We start from the raw sequence: 23,686 nt of genomic DNA, 5'->3' as shown, positions 1-23,686 counted from the left end.
AGCTAGCAATTAGCAAAGCCATTGCTTCTAACCAGTATGCATTTTGCCTTGCACAATAAACTACATTAAAAGATTTACTTTAGTTTTTCTACCTCCCAGTTGAAGCCACTATCAGATATATAGTCTAAACTTAGGTTTGATTCTGTTTAGAAATACTTAATGTTCCTCTGGGTATATACCCAAAGGATTATAAATCATGCTGCTATAAAGACACATGCACATGTATGTTTATTGCGGCACTATGCAGAATAGCAAAGACTTGGAACCAACCCAAATGTCCATCAGTGACAGACTGGATTAAGAAAATGTGGCACATATGCACCATGGAATACTATGCAGCCATAAAAAAGGGTAAGTTCGTGTCCTTTGTAGGGGCTATCGCAAGAACAGAAAACCAAACACCGCATGTTCTCACTCATAGGTGGGAATTGAACAATGAGATCACTTGGACTTGGGAAGGGGAACGTCACACACTGGGGCCTATTATGGGGGGGAGGGGGAGGGATGGCATTGGGAGTTATATCTGATGTAAATGACGAGTTGATGGGTGCTGATGAGTTGATGGGTGCTGATGAGTTGATGGGTGCAGCACACCAACATGGCACAAGTATACATATGTAACAAACCTGCACGTTGTTCACATGTACCCTAGGACTTAAAGTATAATAAAGAAGAAGAAAAAAAGAAATACTTAATGTTCCTCATGTTATCAGGAAATTTGCTGTTCATTTTTCAAGATCTGAGTGGAATGTCACATTCTCCATGAACTTTCCATGATGCTGCTCTTCTTCCAAATGTCTCTGTAGCACTTGGTTGTAGCCTGGCTCTTAGGATTCCCCTGTCTGTGCTCTCGACTTCTTTAGAAGCAACTTGTCTGGTTCAGTTACTGCCTTTGTTTGTATTGCTGGTACATTCCTTGGTGCTTGGTGCATAGTGGATAATTAATAGATGTTTGTTAAATTGAACTGGATGCTTAATAAATGTTTGGATCTAATTATGATCTTTACTCTCTGGTGTGTACTTCAGGTACTTCAGGAAGGTCATTGCAGCTTTAGGTGACTATGGAGACCCTCAGTATTTTAGACTGAGATGACTTGCCATTTCTACAAGAGATCAATTGAGTGAATAATTGGGGCTGCTTTTTCCCTAAATATTGGTTAGAACATATACTGGGTTTTTTTTTCTCTCTTCAAAAAGTGCCAGTTATGTTGCCATACTGGACAAAATAAAACTGTGAGCTATATATCTGTATCTATAGCTATACCTATATAAATTTTAAAAACGTGGCACAAGGTTTCTGCACTATACTTTGTGAGTAGCTCTGTGTATCCTAAGGCTCAGAAAATCAGATTTTCAAAGCTAAATTTTACTAGTGTATGTCCTATTGAAATTTGCATGAGCAGGCAGAAAGAATGTGGATGTTGGAGTTAGGTAAATGAATCAAATCCTGGTTCAGCCACTTTCTAGGTATGTGATTTTGGGCAAGATAATTAAATTTTTTCAACATAGTTTTTTTATTTTTAAAATGGAAAAGTTATGCACTGGAAGATTTGGAGGATGAAATAATATGTTGAGAGACAGTGTGTTAAGTTACTTCTCAAAAAGTTCTATTATAATTATGGGTTGTCCGATAATGTTTGGCATATTTTCATTTTAAAACTTTTAACAGTGTAAGCATATTTACGGTAGCTTCTCTGATCACCTTATAACCAAGTACTCCCACATGACTTCTGGTCTAGTGTTCTAAGTGAAGGCCAAGTAATGTCAAGGTATGCTGTATACAGATTTTCTAGGAGTGCGAATAAAGAGGAGGAATGGAGCCATCCATGGATGGCAAAGTCATGCCATTGCAATAAGTACTATATTTACATATTTAGTACAGATCCTGTCTTAAAAAAGGGTGGATTTGGTCAGGTGGGGTGGCTCATGTCTGTGTGATTTCAGCACTTTGGGAGGCTGAGGTGAGCAGATCGCTTAAGCCCAGGAGTTTGAGACCAGCCAGGGCAACATAGCAAGACCCTGTCTCTTTTTTTTTTTTTTTTTAAAGCCTCACTGCTCATGAAGAGTGGGGAGGGGGAAGAAAGGGTAGATTTGGAGAAGGTTATAGCAGTGAGTATGGCTATACGTTTGCAAAGAAGAACTTTTTTTGTTTCCAACAGTGATTGCTTTAGATAAATATTTTATTGTAGATTTCGATGTTGTTACAATTGTATTTAACTCAGCAAAATTAGTTTTTATAATTTGTCAACAGAACTTCTTTAAAAGGACTTCCTAAGTTGTTTTAGTTAATTATGGGGTATGGTGATCTCAACCTTCTTCCAACCACTGGTCCACTCGACTCTTCAGGGTTTTTTGCTTCTAGAGTAGCATTGCAAGTTTTTAGTTTTTAGAAAACAGGAAGAATTCTAGTTTCTCAGTTCTTGTTCTGATCAGGATTATATTTTCTTTTCATCAGTTTGTGCTCTGAAACTGCAGGGCCAGACAGAGTCCATGCTACCTGGTAAAGCATCTGAAACCTTGGAAAACTGAGGGTGGATGATGAGCCTTTCTAACACCAGAGATACTGGACAGTAGCTATCCGTTTTGCATTAGGCTTTTTTGAGGACTCAGTAAATCCACACAGAGAATTAAGTAAGGCTGTTTGAAAAACAGCCTGTGGGATGATGAACACTTTTATGCTTTTTAAAATGACCGTGGGGAGCCTCATCAGAAGAGGCAATTCCAGGATTCCAAGATGGCAGCTGGGTTTTTCATTGTTCCTGTGGGACTTGCACTGTGAAGTGTGATTGTAGCTGATTTTTCCTTTCAACAGGAATTCATTAAGGGTATCCATTAGCTAATGAACTACTGATACAAGAAAAAAGGACGATTATTTTAGAGAGGAAAAACATGGCTTTAACTCGTGATTATTTATGTGTTGGGTCTATTTGAAGGCTTCTTCCCCTGGCTCAAAATCTGGAAAACTGATTTGAAAGACCTTGGGTTTTATTTAGAAAGGACAAACAGATTATTTCAGTTACTTTATGTTTTGTGTTTTTTACTCGATTTACCTAAAGGGAAAGTGCTTAGATTTAAATTCTAGGTACCTTAGTTGCTAATTATTTTGACTGCACTTTTATGGCCTTTTTTTATTTCTGAGGATTGAACCCTTTTTTGTAGTTTTCTCTCAAGGGATAATATTTATATTTTTTTCCTTCCAAAACTGTTAAAGTCTGAAAGTGTAAATTTATATTTGTGGTGGTTATTTTGTCCTTTACGTGTTTTTGTGTACCTATACTTTTTGTCATAAAGATGGAAAAATCATATTAAATTAACCAAATGAAAGTAATCAATGCTGAACATTCACTAAATTATTAAGATGTTAATGTGATTCCAAATGCAGATCGTTCATGGGCAGCAAGCAGCATGTGTCTTGGGACTCACCCTCAAAGGTTGGCAAGGTTTGGGCAATTATGAGGGAGGGAGTTTAATTCTTTAGTAAGCTTTTTCATTTTCTTCTACCATTTATAAGCTAATATGAAGGATCATTTTAAATTAGTGAAAAGTACATTCCATTGAACTAGTAGTTGTAATACTGGGTTAAATATCTAAGTTGTATGACTTTGGGCATGAGTTTCTGCCTCTGTGGGTCTTATTTTTTTCCCCGTTATCAGAACTGTAGCATTGAACTAGATCATGTTTCCTTGTGTGTTTTTTTGCAAAGTGTGGCAATGTACTAGGAGCTACCTGAAGTCACAGTATAAACACACAAGGGACACAACAGGCATATCTTCCTGCCTTTCATGTCTATTCACTTGAGGCTTTTGGTAAGACATTAATTTTATACTTAAGCAAACATATATTAAAGACTAAAAGGAACTCATAAGTCTTCATATAGTGTTAAAAGTATCATCACAAAAATGAAAGAAATATTGTTTGTACAGCAGGCCACAAATAGATATCCCTTGTTTTTAATCAGTCTTTTCTGCTGTGGAGGGCAGTTTGGACACATTTGAGGATCACTGCATTAGATGACAGGAAACATGTTTCTTCCTATGCTCAAGTTGTGTAACCATGACATTTGAGAATATTTACATTTTGAATTTCCCTCCTCCCTCCCCTAAATTAGTGGCATGTTCTAGAGAAGGGTTTATGTGATATATTTACATAAAACCTATCTCAGTGTCGTTTGATAAGAACTCTGTTAAGAAATCTTGTCCTAAAAGGATGACAGTGTTGGAACTGGAGTGGGTGTGAGGAGTTAAAGTAATTCCCTAAGCACACTAGACACGCCTGATGCCCCTTTCAAGCCCATCTGCTTCCGCATGGTGATTATTTCTGATTCCCATTATCACTGTGTTCCCCTCACCCCTGCCATTTAGCCTAGATTCTGGCAGAATGGAAATCCATGTTTCTGAATTTAGTATGATTTTTTTTCTTTCTTTCTATTCTCAGCAACAGTAAGTACTCTTGATGGCAGCTGCTGTATTAAGCCCAAGAGCTTAAAAGATTAAAGAAACCACTAACAGCAGTCAGGAGGAAGTTTAAGGGCCTGTTTTTCTGAAGGTTTGTGTTTTCATTCTGATGGTTGAGTAGAAAATTACAAACAGGTTGTGTTCAGCAGCTGGAATGCTCTCCAACATCTGGGGAGACTCAGCCTTGTGTTTATTTCCCATTCATTGGAAGGGTGGCCAGCCAGTGACGGAAACTGCAGGCAGAGATATTAGAACTCTTTGGGTACATAAGCCATTAGAAATCCTTTTTTGTAGAAATTTCTTCATAGAAATACCTTGTTCCCTATTTTTTCATAAGCTTGACTGAGCACTTAACTTTAGGTCAGTTGCTGAGAAAGAGGTCTGAAAGTAATATTAGTACCCCCCAACTACTTTCAGCCAGAAACAAAAGTTGTTTGGGCCCTTACTGAGTTCCTACTTTAGAGTCCAGGGCTGGCCTTCCCCTAGATCTGTCTGCGTATACCTCACAGCTGAGCAGATAACATATTTGTGTGGCTATTCCCTTATGATTTCCTCTCTATTAGAGAGAGCTGGAGCCTATGATAGACTGCAGAGTGTTTGCACCATTCCTCCCCACTCCGCAGCTTTACTGAGGTATAGTTGATAATTAAAGTATTTACATATATTTAAGGTGTATAGCTTGTGTATAGATTATGGGATATATAAGTATACATTATGAATATTCAAAATCAAACTAATCAATATATCTATCACTCCACATAGTTACCACTTTTCTTTTTATAGTGAGAATACTTAATACCTACCTTCTTAGCAAATTTCATTTATGCCACATAGTGACTATAATTAACAATATTGTATACTCAAACCTGTTTATTTTAATTTTTAATTTTTTTAGAGATAGGATCTCGCTCTGTTGCTCAGGCTAGAATGCAGTGGTGCTATCATAGCTCACTGCAACCTCAAACTCCTGGGCTCAAGCAATCCTGCCATCTCAGCCTCGCAGGTAGTTAGGACTACACGTGTACACCACCATGCCTGGCTTAATTTTCACTTTTAGAGATGAGGTTTAGCTTTGTCGCCCAGACTGGAATGCAGTGGCATGATCATAGCTCACTGTAGCCTTGAACTCCTGGGCTCAAGTGATTCTCCTGCCTTGACCTCCCCAGTTGCTGGGAGAATGGTGCCATGTTCTCAAAACCATTTTGTAAAAGATAATCTGCTGGCCAAATAAAACAGAACTGCCAGTTTGTTATTTTTGGACAGCTTCATTATTTTGTACATGGGAAAAGAGAAGTTCAAAGTTTTGCCTTACCCAAGGTCATCAAGCTGGTCAGTGACCCAACCAGGTTTAGAACCTTTATCTTTCGGGCTATTTGAGAAATTCAAGTGATCCCAGTAATCATTAGAGACATTTGTGGTCTTCAGTCTGCACTGAGCAAGGGTTTCATGTTTGGTGTCTAATATTTTAGAGTTATTAAAGCTAATCTAGCCTTTGGAGAAACCAAATGGATTTTGGGGGTTGTCTGTAAGAACCCATCATGATGGCTGGAACAGCTTTTAAGTGGAACTTCTACATAGATCAGCTTGCATTTGTTCTGTAACACCATATGAATTTTCCTGAATTTCCAAGTTAATATATTTTGCATATTGCTTACAAATTGCTTAGGCTGTCTCCATGAATAATGAAAGCTGTGCTGAAGGAAGCTGGAGATTAAGAGGGGCTGTTTTTTAAAACAGTATTTCATTTCTTTGTTTCTTTTGCTTATATTTTCTTTAGCCTCAAGGGTATGTTCAGAGGTGGTAGGGAGGGAGGGTGCTATTACATGTTTCTCAACATCTGTGTTCCTTTACAGAACATTATCTCTTCTGCTATCAAAGAGAACTTGCCAGGTAGGTCAGGATGCATAAAGCTCTGGAAAGTGCTTTCTCTGATGCCCATCTTTGCTATATGTCTTGTTGTGTGTTTAGGTTCCATAACAAGGTTCTCTACTTCTCCAGTTTAAGAGGAAATCATGTGTTATGCTAAACCTCTTTTCATCTCAGTAGGGAAGGCACCAGGTTCAAGAGGCCAAGAAGAAGAGACCCAGAGCCAGCAAACCAGACATGGGGTTTTATTAGGGGCTTACATACAGGGGAGAGAGTCCAGTGGCAGCTTACGTGCAGGGGAGAGAGTCCAGTGGTGGCAGGCTGGACAACATACCGGCGCCACTCAGTGGCAGAGGGCTGGGCAGGAAAACCACAGCCGCTTTGCAAACAGCATGCAGTTTATAGAGCATTTTCGCTTAACACCCTCCCGTTAACGACTTCCACCTGACAACTTGCATCCAACCCAAAGTTTACGACCTCAATTCCCTATATGGCCCATGTTCCATGGCATGGGCAGGGGGCTCAGATATTCCTGCTAGACAAGGAATGAATCTCTGGATTGGCCACTCTGGGACTCCCTAGCTCGACACACACATTCAGGTGCATCTGCCATACAGTGTCATTTTAAGGGTATGCTCAAGTTATTGCTCTCAGGGGTGTTTACCCTACAATTATCATTTGACATTAATACCTACTGTGTGTCAGACATTGTATAGTGACTGTCATGATTTCCAGTCATGATACAACTTCATAAGTATCATAGCCCCACTTTTTAGTTAAAGAAAGCAGAGGTTTGGGAGTTGTGTCTTCCCTAATTGACACACCTAGACAGTGTAGAACCAGCATTCAGAGGCAAGTCTCACTTAGGCCTGGTGTTCTTTCCATCACACCCCAGCTGCTGCTTTGCCTTCTCTCCCTCTCTTCACCTGGCATTTTGACCACACTAATTGTGCTGGCGTCTCATCTGTGGCAGTTTCCAAATCTTTCACCTTGATTATGGCTTTCAAAACATTTTTTGTCCCAGCTCACAGTTAGAAATACAGTGTATGTCATCAAGTATACATACATGTGCACATGCTCAAATGCACATACATACCTGTGCTTACATGTACTCATATAAAACTGAAAGTTTAGTTATATGTGCAGTTCACTCTAATATTTCCTTTTCTGTTTTACACTGTTAATACATACTCACCCATAATTGTGATTACTCACTAAATTGGTTTTACAGTCAAGGTCACCTGTGGTTGAAACAGTGATGTGGAGTGGAAATCTTTACGGTGAGATAGGTGCCTTCTCTCCTCAACCCCTTACAAGATTTTTAGGATAATCCATGGGAGCACCAAAAAAGCGGTTGAAATTATATGTCAACTTATTTCTATCTTAAGGAAGAGATTAAATGTTGCTGTTACTTAATATCCGAGTTGACAGTGTAGCATCACTCAGCCTGTGAGACAGTCAGTCCCGTGCTCTGTAGGGTGTGGCAGGTTCGGAAGGAAGAGTGGGGGTTCCTAAAGTGGCACATTCCTTCAGCCTTTCATTGCATGATGTGCTCCAGTTTGTATGGCTCATAAAGCATGTTAATAGGTTATATTATTTACTTTTAGCAAAGAGAACAAGTGGTTTTGTTTTTATTTCGAAACAGGGTCTCATTCTGTTGCCCAGGCTGGAATGCAGTGGTGTGATCACAGCTCACTGCAGGCTCAACCTCCTGGGCTCAGGCGATCCTCCTACCTCAGCTTCCCAAATGGCTGGAACTATAGGTGTGGATCACCACATCTGGCTAAGTTTTTTCTTTTTCTTTTTTTGGAGAGATGGGGTTTTGCCAGGCTGGCCTCAAACTCCTGCTCAAGCAATTCGCCTGCCTTGGCCCCCCAAAGTTCTGGGATTACATGTGGGAGCCACCACGACTGGCAGAGAGCAAGTGATTTTTAAAAGTTTCATCAAAGAAACTGTGGAATGAGAGAACATAAACACAGGGCAACAGCAGGAAAATGACAGAGTTGACATTTTTTTTTTTTTTTAATGAGCTCCTTATCAACCACATCACTTGGTACAAACAGCGACTATATAATCATATGTAGTAGAAGTCAGACAAAAAAATTGAAATTTTTAAAAAGTGGGAACTTAGGTTTATATCCATGATCGTTAATGATTTACTTTGCCTTAAACGGATGTTGTACCCTGAGATATTAGCTCATTATGTTGGATAAAACATTAAAAGTTGTGTTCATTTTATCTTTGTATCATTCCTTACATTTATTTATGTATTTTATGGTTTGTGTGATACAGCTGTGCCATATAGTTACATATATATCAGGGGAATATGTTAGAATTTTTTTGTACTGATAAAGATTCCTAATTAAAACATTTGGAGACCATTTTTGTTCTGGAGAACTACCAGTAGAGGCATCCAGTGATTATTAATGGGTATCTTGGGGTCTGGATGAAGAGAAGAAGGAAAAGGTGAGGACACAGGAGGGAAGTGAAACAGGGAGGGTGTTCATGTACGAATTAGATAACAATTCTCCCAAGTGGATTCAGTTCCAAGGGCACATGGTTTGGCGAGTGGCCTGTGCCTTTGTGCAGGTTATAAAAAGTCTCCCCTTTCTCCTGGCATAGCAGCCCTGTACTAGGGCACATGGTTTGGCAAACGGGTTGTGGGCTGGAATTCAGCACCCCTTCAGTCCTTCATCTTTCTGCAAGTGTATCCTACACAAGTAAGTGTATGTAACAGCCCTGGTGGTGAGGTACTGAAAATAAATGAATAAATAAAAGGATGAAGGACAGGCATTGATGGATTTGATGGATGTAGTGAGCAACAACAGCTAGTCCTCACTCTTTTATTCATTCATTCATTCATTCATTCATTCATTCACCAGAGTATTTGTAGAACACCTGCTGTATGCCAGCCATCTTCAACAGCAGAAGATGGCAAACTGTAGCCCACCAGCCAAACCTGACCTGGTATTTTTTTTGTAAATCGGGTTTTATTGGAACATAACGGTATCCCTTTGTTTATGTATCTTCTGTGGCTGCTTCTTAGCTATAATGGCATAGCTAATGGCATAGTTGAATAATTATGACAGAGACTGTATGGCCTGCAAAACCTAAAGTGTTTACTTTCTGGCCCTTTACTGAAAAAAGGCGTGAACCTCTACTCTAGAAGATAAATCAGGACTGACTTCTGGTGCCACTGCATGGTAACTTAGCCATGGGCTGTTTGGCTTCTATCTCGTGTGCCCCGCTTGCAAGAAAATACCTCCATCAGGGCCAAGTGGAGGTGAGGTGCAGTAGAGCAGGGGCAGAGCTAAAAGCAACACAGCTGGGCACATTTACTTCTTAGATCTCTACACAAACCATGTAGTTTAGGGAGGAGACAAAGGGCTAGGAGTCCAGAGACTGACACTGTGTAGCCTCTCTGGGCTTGTTTCAGGTAGTCACTCTGCAACTACAATATGGCACTAGATTCCTGATTTTCAGACTTTTTTCTGCACCAAAATCACCTAGAAGGCTTGTTGAACCGACTGCTAGGCTCCACCTCCAAGGGGTCTGAGTCGGTAGGCCTGGGGAAGGCCTGAGAATGTACACTTTTAACAAGTCCTCAGGTAATGCAGGTAGGCAGTATGAATGGATTGTTTTTGTGGTTGCCTGCCTCTTTTTGGCATGGGAAAGGAGAAAGCCAGAGTATTCCTTGAAGAATGACATTTAGAGAGGACCAAATTCTAGATGCTTCTGTGATATGTACACCACAGCTGTTCTGGACTAGATTGTAAATTCTCACATTTCACCTATGCAAAGGGAAATACTTTCAGGTCTCCTGTTAGTAATCAGTTGTCCCAAATTTTGCCCGTTACCTCTGGAAATTCTGGACCCTCAAGTGATCAGTCTTTGAAGGCAGTGTGGAAGAACAGCACCTATTACGGCTGTTGATTTTTCATGGTCTCTACCCTGTCCTTCCTACTATGACTGCTATTCTCTACCTTCCTGTTTTTCAAAACTCTCATTGTTCCTGTTGTGTTTTTTCTAAATATTTTCTTGATTACAATAAAGTGCTAATATTTAAAGAGCTTTTGGGAGCCTGCTGGTGCCAGAAACTCTGCAAGTTACTTACAGAATACTCTCATTCAGTTCTCTCAAAAATCCTTGGGGAAGTTTTATTTTTGTTTTACAAATGAGTAGTAATTACAAATTTGGAGTCAGAGAAGTTAAGTAATGTGTGATCTGGACAATTTCAATATCTATGTAGATGACCATCAAAAACCAAGCTTCCTAGGTCTTTGGCCCCCTCCCCGATATCCCTCACCTCCACCTGCTAAGTATCCATTCTCATTTTTGGATCTCACACTTTGTTATCACCTAGGATTTCCCCAGGATTTCTCTTTCTTGGATCATGACCTTCCATATCATACTGTCACTGCAGCTCAGGAGTCTATTTCTTGGAAAAGCTTTATATCTCTTATCCTCTTTCTCTGCCAAAAGAAATACCTTTCTGAACTATTTCTCTCTCTTAAACCTCTTTTAAACTCTGCACACTTTATACAAAATTGTATTGGTTATGCTTCTAGTTCCCTAGTACATAGTAACCTTTGGAAAAATAGTTTTGTCTTACTGTTTCTATAGAACATGTACTGCACCTGGTATATAGAAGGCACTCCATAAACAATGGGTTAACTGAGCTAGAGAGTATATGACCAGGGTCTGAGTCTGAGTCTGTCTTGCTTCACAGTATGGCTGCTATAGTCAGGCCTGCCACAGCCCAAGGCCTGTTTCTTTCTAATCTGTCTGGATGAAGAAGGAATTGTTTAGTAGGTGATGTCATTTGTGTGATGCTTTGTCTATTTCTCCATATCCAGCATGCTATTAGTGATTTTTCATTTTGTCAAACTGCATTTTCTCTTTTCAACTAGAATTCAAACAAAATAATTTTAGATAACATTCTAAGAACATTTGGAAACATGACATTTCAGGTCTATTTTCCCCCTTTGCTTTAAAAAAGTATATACAGCTATAATTACTAATTGCTGTGCTCTAAGTAGAGACAGATGATACATATGTTTGTGACAATTTTCCAGAGGGAGAGCTAAGTAACCAGGCTCATTTTTCCATAATGTGAATGTTATTCACAAACTATTACCATAATTGATGCACCAAACCACTGTAGAGTAAATAATGTGTTGTGTGTGGGAAGCAAGCTAGTAGTCAATGAATATTAAAGAACAAAACCTCATTTTAAAAGAGAAACTGTAATTATAATCATTCTGAATTCATGCTGCACAACCAGTTAAAATAACTTGGCTGCCATTTATCTGTGTAATTCTGTGTATAAAGGGAGTAGGTATATGATTTGTTATATAGAAATAAGTATTTACAGGCACATTTTTATGAAAAGACACAATATCGAGCTTCAGAATCAGTAGTTTTCCAAAAGCATTTATTGCAGAGATGAACGTGCAGAGTTAATCAGTGAAATGTATATTGATGGAAAAGATCACCATTTCCATTATCTTATCTTTTGCTTTTGTAGGTGTTTTATGTCTATTTGGAATATCGTATCCCTTTCCGTGGACCTAATGAGCCTCTGTATTTTCTCCGAAGCTTCCTTTTCATCAGAAGTTATTCTTGTCCACCTTTAATCCCTCTTATTGCTTTCTAGATGCTCATCAACTTCTGTGTGTGGTATATTGATTTGCACTTTTGGGATTTGTTGTTTTATAATAGGAGATCATAAGTCATTTCTTGTGTGTATCATTAGTCTTCTCAACCAGACTAGGATTTCAGTCTCAGATTATTCTGTGTGTGTGTGTGTGTGTGTGTGTGTGTGTGTGTGTGTGTGTTGTGGGTGTGTGTGTATATATCATTCCTTCTGGTGTACCTTGTGGAGAATGGTTTGCTGTCCATGTGTTTGCTAACTCCTCAGTATGTATTGTTGGTTACCTGTTTTTGTGCATCAGATACTGCATTATTTTTGTAAAATCTTTACATTTTGTGTTTGGCTACCAGTGTCTCCACAGAGTCTTGAATGTAACTGGTAAGGATCAGATCTGTTGGTGTAGAGTTTTTGATGGAACACTCAATTAGCAATCTGTAGTATGGCTTATGTAAAATGTATAACTCCTATCTCTGAGAAGTTCTGAAGTCTAAGGGGAAAGTGCTTCCCTGTCTCTTGAATTTGAGTGTTTTGGGGGCATCCATTTTATAGATAAACAAGGTGTTTGTATCAGAGCTTACTTTTATGTTTTAAAATAGATCATAGTGTACCTATTCTTAGGAACCTTTTAGGAAAATCTCTTTAACATTGATCCTGTTGTTAGTTGTAATCTCAGTATATTCTGATAATTTCCTTTGAATATGTAACTGTTCCTTTCACACTATGGGCATCTGTTGTCTTCTCTTTTTATAGCAATGAAAGTATGAACAGATTCCAATAGGGGTTTTTAACTCAAAATTCTCTGACCTTAATGTCAGGCCAATTTATTTAGCTAGTTTATACAACTGGACATATTTCTATAATAGAAAAGTGTTTCTTAACATATTGTTTACAGAAATGTTTCTTAACATATTGTTTACAGAGATAGAGCCCACATTGTAAGGCTATGTAACGCTTCCTCTCAGAAGAAAATGATTGACTTCAGCATGATTTCCTCCCTTTAACTTAAGCAGGTGAACCTTTCTGAGGGCTTTTTGGAAAGTTCTGAGGAAAAAAAATAACAAAACTCATACAACCTCAAGGAATTCTAAGCATCAAGGAGCACCTTTGTGAAGGTTATTGGTTCAAGCACTGACACTATTTGCTATCCTTCAACACGTGCCGGGGCATTATTCATGTATCCAGCTCTGTGATAGCTTGTTTTTGCTTGCCCTGATGATACGTATGGCAAGGGAGGAACATTATCCAGGAGTGAACACTGTAGAGGAGGGAAGGAACCCTGGAGCTGACCTTTATAGAGGCGGTTCTCATCATCAACTTTTCTTCCTTACAAGATGGCTTGGTGTCCCTTGAGATCATTCTCCCACCTTCAAAATCCTGGATGGGCCTCTTGCCTGGTTCCCTTAAGGACTCTAAACCACTTAGCTTGGAGCTGGTGCCATTTAATTCTGTTCTTGGCAGTGGGCCCTGGCTTCTTTCCTGCTAGGCCCTGTGCCTCTTAGGAGCAGAGAAGAGGTCAGATGCAGATAACACAGGCATGATTTCTGCCTCCTGAAATGCTCAGATGATATGTACTTCTCCGTCCCCCTAAAGAGTTAAGGAAGTACACATTTATCATGGGATGTAATGAGTAGGAAAGTGCATGGGGCTTTCTTTTTCTGCTGAATAGCAGATTGTAGGATAGAAACAGTTCTGTTTACAATTCAGCTCTATCTTTGTACTTTGCATCGCAGTTGAAGTTATTTTAAGCTTTACTGTTAAGCTAAACTTCTGAGTTGTTTCATTTGCAAATTCTTTCTTTGAGGGTCAAAGGAGACTTTTGTAAAATGTTCGGGTCTGAGAGAATTTTGAGTTAAGTAAAGGTGAGCGTGTGCATGTGTGCATGTATGTGTGTGTGCGTGTGTGTGCACAGCTCATGCATAAATGCCTGTGTGCTTGCTTGGGTAGGGACTAGGAGGGCTGAAAAAGAGAAAGTCATTCTTAGCAGAAGAAAAGCACATACAAAGGGTGGAAGACGTACGGTTTTTGACAGATGAATGAATCCTTCTGAAGGTTTTGTAAGAGCTGTGACCAGCTCTGTTTGCTGAGAAAAGGGAAAGTCCTTGAGCACCCATCATACCTCTTCAGACTCTCTTAGAAAGCATTCAGATGCTCTGCCAGAGGAAATGATGTGTTCCAAGTACAGCTGCAGTGGAGAGTTGTTTTTGTGCAGCTGAAGCAATTCCTCCACATAGATCATCCCATTTTAACAGTAAACTGTCTGTTTAAAACAAAACAAAAAAGGTGGGTGGGAAATGGAAGGAGAAGGAGTTTATGCCAGGAAATGAAAATAAGTTGCTGCAGAAGCCTGTCTTGGTTGTGGTTTCAGAGTTAAGAATAAGTTATTACTACTAATAATAAGGGCTCACTTGATAGTTTGTTATATCTCTGTGTGTGTTTTTATGAACTTTTAATTTTCCAGAAAACATTAAGGATAAATTAGAGAACACACTCCTGTTGGAGGAGGTGACCGTCTTGCAGTTCACAAGCCATATAATCTTTCACCACTTAACACCTTCCAAGGAATCGGGTAGACTTCTGGTGTCCTCTCTGGTCCTCTTCCCATCTTTATAGGATGTCAGGCTTTGGACTTAATCAGAGGATAATTAAGGCTGTATCATAGCAGGTGGAGTTTCTGAGTGGAAGTCTAAGAAGTGATGTTTCTGTAAGTATCTTTAGCTGACTGTAACTACTAAGCAGAGGTTAGGAGGTTGTGATGTAATTTAAGGTGACATTGTGGTTACCTTTTATCAAGCTCAATTGTGAGCCTGGAGCTATGTTAACTGCTTCACAGCTATGAGCCTATTTAATTCTCAAAGGAGTCCTCATTTTAAGATAGGTTTGATTACCCTCCGTTTACAGATGGGGAACTTGAGGTTGAGAGATAAGTGGTTAGTTTGCAGTTACACCCAGCATTTGGCATGGCTGGGATTGGAACCAGGGGCCCTCAGTCTTCAAAGCTCTTACGTTTAACCATTGCCTGATGCATTGTACTCTCTCCTGTAAAGTAGCCTTTTCTCCCTGCCGCCACTGGTTCATTTCCTTTTCCTCTTTTAAGATACTTTAAACAGAACAAAACCAATAATCTACCTCCTAAATTGAGGTTGATCTCCCTCCTTCCTATCCATTAAGTAATGTCCTAGATTCATGCAAATATTAGATATTTGGGAGAAAAAATAAATAGAACATGTCCCTACTCTCTTTAGCTCTAAGAAAATTTGTCTGTTCTTATTAATTCCTACTGTTCCACAATCCTACTATATTACCTGATATGTATAATACAGTTACAGTCTTCTCAGGGAGACTCTTCTATGCAGTGGCATGCTGGAGCCGGGAAAGCTGGTAGACCCAGCTCAGACATGGACCAGCTGTGAGACCTTGGTGAAGTCACTTTATCCTCTGGGCTTTACTTCTTTTATCACTGTAGTGTTTGATCCAGGTCAGTTCGCAGCCTGGAAGGCACAGCCTTTTTCAGGACACTAAATAGGGCACATGTGCTACCCATTTGCGTGCACACTATCCTTAGGCATTTGTTGAAGAGATGGTTAATAAAATGTAAACTCATTAAAAAGCATTACTAAATTCTTACATTTTATGTTTCTTTGATCCATGAATGACTGCTAAAATTTGGTATGTTATCAATGGGGAATTTGTTATTTCTTTTTGCATAAAAGGGGTCCTCATGCTAAAGATTAAGCAATACTGGTTTTTGTGAACTTTTTAAAAGTCCCTCCCTGGGTAGAATATTCATAAAACCTATGAATGAGTCTTAACTACTTGATTACCCAGATTCTAGCTTTTTGGAATCTTTCATCACCTTACTTTTTTCCCTTCTCAGTGAGCTTTTGGATTTAGGACAAAGGGGGAATGATCACAAGGAAATAGATTGACATTTTAAAAATCTCTACTCTTTTACAATCTTTCCTGAAGACATGATGGTTTTTTTTTTTGCCATCATGTCTCTAAGTACAGTTGGTCAGTTGTCACTCTGTCACCTTACCTTCCAACCCCATAATTCCTGTGAAACCCTGGACACCTCACTGTTTTTGCAGATTATGAGTTCCTCTGGCCTCACTCCTTTCCTTGTTCAGCTTGCAGTACCTGAGTAATCCCCTCACCCCTCACCACCTTCCTTATTAGTAACCCCAGTTCCCTGAAGCTCTTGTCCTGCCCATTTCCTCCCAGCAGCATGTCACTCATCTGCCCTGATGACCCTGTGTTCCCCTTAGAAGAATCACAACTCTATCTGGACTGTTACTGTAGATCAGTGAACTTCAACATCTGATAGCTTTTTCAGTGTTGCCCATCAGTGCATTTACCGAGTTGCTTTTTCGATGCTTTTGGTGATAGTTCCAAATGCTCCCCACTGTCTCCATGGCTATAATGATAGGAAACATTAATACAAAACTTGGTCGTGTTGGAGAAAATGTGCTAAGGACTTTACATGGATTGTCTCATCTCCGTTCTTGCTAAAGGATCTAACTTTTCCTTCCAACCATCCAGCAGCTACTAGTGAGGCATCAACTGTGTCTATGCATGGTGCCACAGACTGTAGCTATTATTGAGGCAGATTGGGGACTTGCTCTCAAGAGACCTCTAATTCAGAGGGAGATGCACAGAAGTAAACAGGCAGCAATAACATTGTCTAATAAGTGCTAATGAGGGGAGAAGTTCAATACACTATAGATGCCCCCAGCCCAAACTTAGGGATGAGGATAAGGAAAACTTGCAGGAAGTTATAGCTAAGTGCCAATCTAAAGGACGAGAGACTATGAGGGAGGAACATAAGGGTGTTCTGGACAAAAAGAATACCTGGCTGCTGGAAAGATTTCAGGGAATTGAGAGGGGCCAGTAGGAATAGAGCCATTGTTCTCAGAGCAATTAGAGGTCTTATTTTTGGTGTGAATTCCATAGACTCTCTTTTCTACCTTCTCTGTGATCTGTATCCTCACTTGGTTACTAACTGGAATTAGAATCCACTGAGATCCTTCACTGTACATGGATCTCTAAGACACACTTGCCATCAATCTCAGTGTGAAGTTTTACTATGCACTTGTGTAGCTGCTCTGCTGAAATACTATTAGACTGTTCAGGTTAGTGTGGAGGACAATGCTTCTTCAAAATTATCACAGGGAAGTTTGTAATAACTGTGACTGACTTGAGTAGGGGTAGGGTTTTTCAGGAGGGTCTTTCAGTGGTAATCACTCCTAAAATTTTGAATGCTTAAATGAAGCTCCTGCTCCGCTCGATGATAAGTGCAGCTTCTTTTTCCATGAGGACGTTTAGTAAATGACGTTTTAGGTCTCAGCAAGTGTTACGCCTTCAGACACCTTGGCTGAGGAAAGCCTGATGTGCCTCCAGTGAAGGATTTGTAGGACCACATCTTTGATGCTTCTGCAACACAGAGTTAGGGAAATGAAACAGTGGGTCCATATGTGCTCCTGATCCATTGCCAACAGGAAAGGGACTTAGCCCCCACGTACATGTTGACCCTTCTGGTCATGGTAAAGCCACCCACTAGCTATAATGCTATCGTCAGCAGTAGAAAGAAGAGGGAGCGCAAAGCAACTGAATGGTAAAATATTTCAGACCTTTTCAGACCACTTTGGAAGATGGAAGCTGATAACATCATACATCCAAATTCCTTTGCATTGCTGTCTGTCTCTTTACAGGTAGGGAATAGTTTACAGCATTCTGCGGAATCTACTTTTGATTCCAAATGGATCTTAATTATTTTGTATTGGGGAAATATTTTTTACTTGGCAATAGAGATGTTCCATAATATTATTTAATATTTTGGGAATCACTCTTTCCTATGTGCCTGAACATCTCGAGCACATTTACCCTTAGCGTGGCAGTGCCTGGGTGTCTCACGTCCACGTACGCTCAAACCATGCTCCTTGATTTCATCCCCTTCTCTCTGTTCTCTGTTTCTTTCATCTCCTAAACTGAGTGCTGATGCCATTTCACACTTTTTCTTGGAAGTTTAATGAGTTAGTGGTAGTATAACAAAAATAAAAATATTTTCTTTATGTTTCTGAAAAGAAATATGTCTATAAAGCGTCAATCATTTTTCCAAGCTGTTAGTTCCTGCTGCTGAGTACTAGGAGCTGTTCTGTCAGCAAGAACAAGTAAGGGCGAATAGTAGGAGAAAGCTGTCCCCATTTTCTTTCTCTGGTACAAGAGGTTGGAAGATGTTGTTTCAGCTGGAGAACTTAAGATGGATTCTTATTCACTGTTTGCTAAAGAGAATTTAGCTGCTTTTAGTGTACTGCTTTTAGTGTGATAATTTTCTGTAGGCATGGAGAAAGGTCACCTCCTGATCTTGTTTTGGAGATCATGGGGTTAAATCTGTGGCAGTGTCCCTTTCCTACACACAGGCTCTTGTCAAAATAATGTTTGGCCAGGTGTTAATCTGTGTCCTGAGGGGAGTGCTGGAATTCATTATTCATCCCGTGGGAGTAGGGGTCAGAGGAGAAGGTCGTCCTTCTGGGAGGTACCAGGGCCATAGCTTGCCTCCTGCCTTTACTGACATGTGCCATTTGTGAGGAGGGCAGTTGAAGTCCATTTGAGGAATTCTCTTGTCAGCCGGCCAACACAGAAACACAGAGGGAGCAGGAGGGAGGGAGAGGCCGGCAGCTTGGCAAGGCAGTCCTGGAGTGCAGTTTCCGGAGCAAGATCACACACAGTGTTTTAGGAGCTCAGGGAAGGTGTGCAAGAACATAAAGGGGAAGGGGGCCAGGTTTGAAAGAGTGGATTTTTTCTATTTTTTCCATCTTTTGTCCCTCCTGTCTTTGAATACTTGTCATCCTTTGGAAAACTCAGCATCGGCAAGAAGCCTTTGCTGACACACTGCTTTTTCTCCAGCACTATATTGTGGGTTTTTTGTTTTTGCTCTTCTCATTTTTATTTTCCTCTGAGGGCAGGAGGTGAGGCAATGATCAAGTCAAGCTGGTTCTATGTTAAGTTCAAGTATGCAGAGAAGGTAAGTCAATATGGTTTCTTTTCCCAGGGGAAACCTGCCACCTCCCTCCAGTCTTCTCATGTTGATGGGCTCCTCTGGCCACTTGGGGAAGTGAATGAAGCTGAGAAGTTGTATTTGTGAATGTGTTTCCTTTGGCTTAATGATTCTTGGATGAAACACAGGCTCTTTGCTTGCAATCTGACATTACCGCTGACCAAGTGGAAGCAATCTTCAGACTCTGTTCTGGAGGCATGATTTAGAGTCTAAAGAGGAAAAATAATGAAACAACAATAACAGGAAAGGCAGGATATTCTGCTTTAGATTGAATAGAGAATTTTCAAGGTATTATTTGTTACAAAGGTAGATATATTTTTGGTTCTGAAACAAATTGACAGTCACTTCCTGTTACCTGTAGTTGGCTTAGAATTTTTTTCCTCTTTCAGTTAACTAACTGTGCTTACTCATTTGTAATCTTACTTGATTGTAGAAAGAATCCCTGTAAGGTTGTCTGACCATATATGAGATGATCTCTTTACTCTCTGTCAGGGGATTCTATTTTGTGAATGAATTTTGGTTGTACCTAAAATTTTGATGTTAAACAGTTCCACTATATTTTAATATACCATTTCTGGACTTTTAGGGGAAAAGTGTACTTCCTAATACATCTTCACTTACCTGGGGCTGTTTGACATCTTTTTGGTTCCAAATCCATATGTGTCACTTATTCTGTTGGGAATTTACAGGATAAGAAATGAGGTTTCCAGGAGGAGATATAGCTCAGAGGTAGAGCATTGGACTGCAGATCAAGAAACAGGGTTTCCAGGAGGATCCTAACGTGTGCCTTCCTTTTGAAATCTTCCTTCCTTGATTTGATCGTTGAAAATATTGGCATATTGATTGTAGAGTTGAGCTGAGGCTCTAGAGAATGGAACTGTGATGTAGCAAGATAGAAAATTGTGAGACTATCTTTATACTCCTTATGATTATATGCATAAGCACATTAAATATGCCTCTTCCATTCACCTAGTTTAAAAATAAGTTAGAACATTTTCAACTCCTTTTTACCTCATTTTTTTTTCTGTGTGAACTTGTTTCCTCTTTGTTTTTAAGACAGCAAAATTATTCCTTCTTTACCCATGTTGAAATTACAGGATTTTTATTTAAAATATCCATTTTTTATTTTAAACTCACTTTCATTGTTGACTATTAAAGCTATTGTAACTAAAATATTATCTGGTCATGTACGGGGTTGGGAAAGATTGTGGTTTGGGATATTTTTTCCTCAGTAGATTACTTTCCTTTGAGAAGCCAATTGTCCATTGTTTGCTGTTATGAGTTTTGATAACTGAAAACTGTACTCTGCCTTCTTATGCTTTCCCTTTTATCTTGAATGTTCTGTCATGGGAACCTGAAACTCAAGAGTTAAGGCACGTGAATAAACTAATGTGAAAAGGGGAAAAGCATTTCCAGAAATGATTGTCATAAAAAGAAAAAGAAGGGGAACATTAAGTTAATTGCTTCATTTGGATTACCATGCTGCTATTGCTTTAGCAACCAAACAAGGAGAGAATGCTTCCGTATGCCAAGGCACAAGTGTAATATAAAGCTAAATAATGTAAGGCTCTATACCTAATTGAAGGATATTCATCTTGCTTTTATTAGGATAGAAGAAAAAGAGAAATCTCATTCTTGTTCTTGGTATGGTTATGGTGCTCTAGATCTCAGTGATTCTCTGTAGAAATTTTGTTCTTTCACAATGATTCAATTTAAAAATTTTCAATGGAGATTTTTGTTTTCCAAAACTCATCAAGATGGGCTGAGTTTTACCTAGAGAGATAATAAGTCTTAGTGTAAACACAGGGACAGCGTTGATTACAAAACAAATTAAAACCATCCTTTTTGTATTCCTCTAAAAAGCCATTCTTATAAAGGCTTTTTGATTTGGGATTTCCCTCACTATCTTTAAAAGGACAAAAAAGAAATCTCTCTCTTGATTGTCAACTACTGACCATTTTGATTTGATATAAGCTTGTAATTGTTGGAAAGGTATTTCTGCTGTGAAGTTTGTCCAAAACGATGAGAAAATACATTGCACAATCTCTTCAGTAGTCTTTCTTGTTGGAAAGACTATTCTTTCTCCATTAAATTGTTCTTGTACCTTTGTCCAAAATCAGTTTACTATACTTAAATGTGTCTGTTTTTGGGTTCTGTATTCCTCAATTGATTTAATGTCTGTTCCTCCACCAGTATCAAAAAGTCCTGATTACTGTAGCTATTCTTTTTCAAAATTGCTTAAGATAAAATAGTACCTGTGTTTTTTCATATAAATTTTGTAATAATCTCATCTGTGTTTACAGAAAATCTTCCCGATATTTTGATAAGAATTGTGTTAAACCAGGATATTGATTTTGGGAATTTTTTTTTTTTAAGTACTATGTTGAGTCTTTCTCTTCATGAAGAGGTTTGTCTCTCCATTTGTTTAGATCTTGTTTGATCTCTTTCATCATTTTGTAGTTTTCAGCGTACAAGTCCTATATAAATTAGATTTATAACTATTACTTTTGGGGGGCACTTGAAATAGTATTGTATTTCTAATTTAGATTTTACATGCATATTGTCAGTATACAGAAGACAACTTATTTTCAAATGTTTTTGTATCCTGTAACCTTGATAAATGGAGTTATTAGTTTGAGAAACTTATTTGTAGATTCTTTGAAATTTTCTGTATAGACAATTATGTCATTTGCAAATAAGGACAGATTTATTTCTTCATATCTGATATCTAGGCTTTTAAAATTGCCTTTTCTTGGCTAATTGCACTGACTAGAACTTCTCATGCTATATGGACTAAGAGTGGTGAGAGTGAATATCCTTGTCTTGTTCTTGATATTTGGGGAAAAATGCATTCAGTCTTTTGCTGTTAAGTACAATGTTAGCTGTAGGATTTTTCTCTATGTTCTTTATCAAATTGAAGTAGTTCCTTTCTATCCCTAGTTTTCTGAGAGTTTTTTTTTTTTTTATCATGATTGGATGTAGAATTTTGCCAAATGCTTTTTCTGTGTTAATTGATATGATTATTAGGTTTTTCTTCTATAGCCTATTAATATGGTAGAGTACATTGCTTGATTTTCAGATATTGAACCATTCTTGCAAACCTGGAAAAAGTCCTATTTGGTCACTGTGTGTAATTCTTTTTATGTATCACTCAATTTTATTTACTTATATTTTGTTAAGAACTTTTGCATCTATACTTATGAGAAATACTGGTCTGTAATTTTCTTTTTGTAACGGTTTTGTTATGAAGGTACTACTGGCTCCATAAAGTGGTTTAAAAGTGTTCACTCCTTATTTGTTTGCTGGAAGAGATTATGTATAATTGGTGTTGATTCTTCTTTAAACATTGTGTGGAAATCTGTAGTGAAATCTATCTGGGTCTGGAAATTTCTTTTTTAGACGTTGTTAATTTAAGAAATTAATGTTTTTAAATTTAAGTTATTGGGCTACTTAAATTACTGTTTTTCATATTTGGTGGGTTCTGGTAGTTTTTCTTTGTAAGGAAGTGGTTCACTTCATCTGAGTTGTCAAATGTAAGTGTGCAGAACTGTTGATAGTATTCCTTATTAACTTCTTGATGTCTGTATAGTTGTATTCCTCGTTTCATCCCTGATATTGATAATAATGTCTGTATCTTTTCTGTGTCAGTCATACTAAATGTTTGTCAATTTTATTGATTTTTTTCAAAGAACAAGTTTTGTGTTCCATTGATTTCTCTCTCTTATTTTTCTGTTTTCAACTTAATTTTTTCTATTCTGTTATCTTAATTATTTTCTTCCATCTGCAAGCTAGAGAACCAGGAAAGCTGGAGAGTGTAGTTCAGTCTGAGTCTGAAGGCCATGAGAACAAGGGGTCCAGTGGTGTTAAGTCTCTTTTCAAGACTGAAGGCCTGAGAACCACAAGGGCTGATGTTCCATCTCCAAGGGGAGGAGATTGGATGTCCCACCTCAAACAGAAAGTAAGTTTCTCCTTCTTCTGCCTTTTTGTTCTCAATGGATTGAATGAGGTCCACGTGCCCAAATATGGCATCTTCTTTAATAAGTCTACCAATTCAAATGCTGTTCTATTCCAGAAACACCCTGACAGACATACCAAGAAATAATGTTTTACCAGCTCTTTAAGTCAACACATAAAATTAACAATACATGTATCTTTTTTTATTTTTGCTGTCTATATTGTTTTATTTAAAGAGAGTTTCTTATGGATAGCATAGAGTTGATTTCATTTTTAAAATTTACTGTACCATTGTTCTTTCTTCTGTCCTAGTGATTTAAGATCCTTTCTTTTACCTATTTTTTTAAAAAAACACTAGTTCTATTTTTAGCCATTTAGTTCTATTCCTTTAGCCATTCTTTTAGGGTAGGTCTCCCAGCAACAATTTATTTTTATTATTTTTTTAATATGAGGATTCTTGATTACCTGTTGCTTACTGAGGAATGTTTTCACTTGATGTAGAATTTTGGTTGACAGTTTCTTTTTTCTTTTTCTTTCTTCCTTTTTTTTTTCTTCAAGCCATTGAAAAATGTTGTTCTCTTTCTTCTGGCCTTCAGGGTTTCTCATGAGATATCCACTATCATTCTTTTGCCTAGATGTCATGACTTCTTTCTCCCTGGCTGCTTCCAGAGTTTTTTGCTGTCTTTAGCAAAGTTTAACTATGAT

The 23,686-nt window shown here is 38.5% G+C and overlaps 1 protein-coding gene across 12 annotated transcripts in view; it reads left to right on the top strand.

Annotated features, from left to right (window-relative positions):
- Positions 1 to 23,686, top strand: part of LOC105466343 (activator of transcription and developmental regulator AUTS2) — a 1,205,160-nt gene that overhangs the window by 362,014 nt on the left and 819,460 nt on the right. Inside the window, exon 1 of one of the 12 annotated variants that reach the window (XM_011715338.3) lies at positions 512 to 18,994. The exons of 10 other annotated variants lie outside the window; for them this stretch is intronic. In XM_011715338.3, the coding sequence (XP_011713640.1) occupies positions 18,947 to 18,994 (48 nt within the window). In that variant the 5' untranslated portion in view covers positions 512 to 18,946. Of the gene's footprint in view, positions 1 to 511; positions 18,995 to 19,016; positions 22,986 to 23,686 lie in introns of those variants that run through there. One more of the 12 variants, XM_011715339.3, reaches the window with a different exon arrangement.

The sequence above is a fragment of the Macaca nemestrina genome, chromosome 4 (genome assembly GCF_043159975.1).
Source record: "Macaca nemestrina isolate mMacNem1 chromosome 4, mMacNem.hap1, whole genome shotgun sequence".
Classification (NCBI taxonomy): Eukaryota; Metazoa; Chordata; class Mammalia; order Primates; family Cercopithecidae; genus Macaca; species Macaca nemestrina.
Note: the sequence above shows the minus strand (reverse complement) of the source record. Positions and strands in the feature narration are given on the sequence as shown.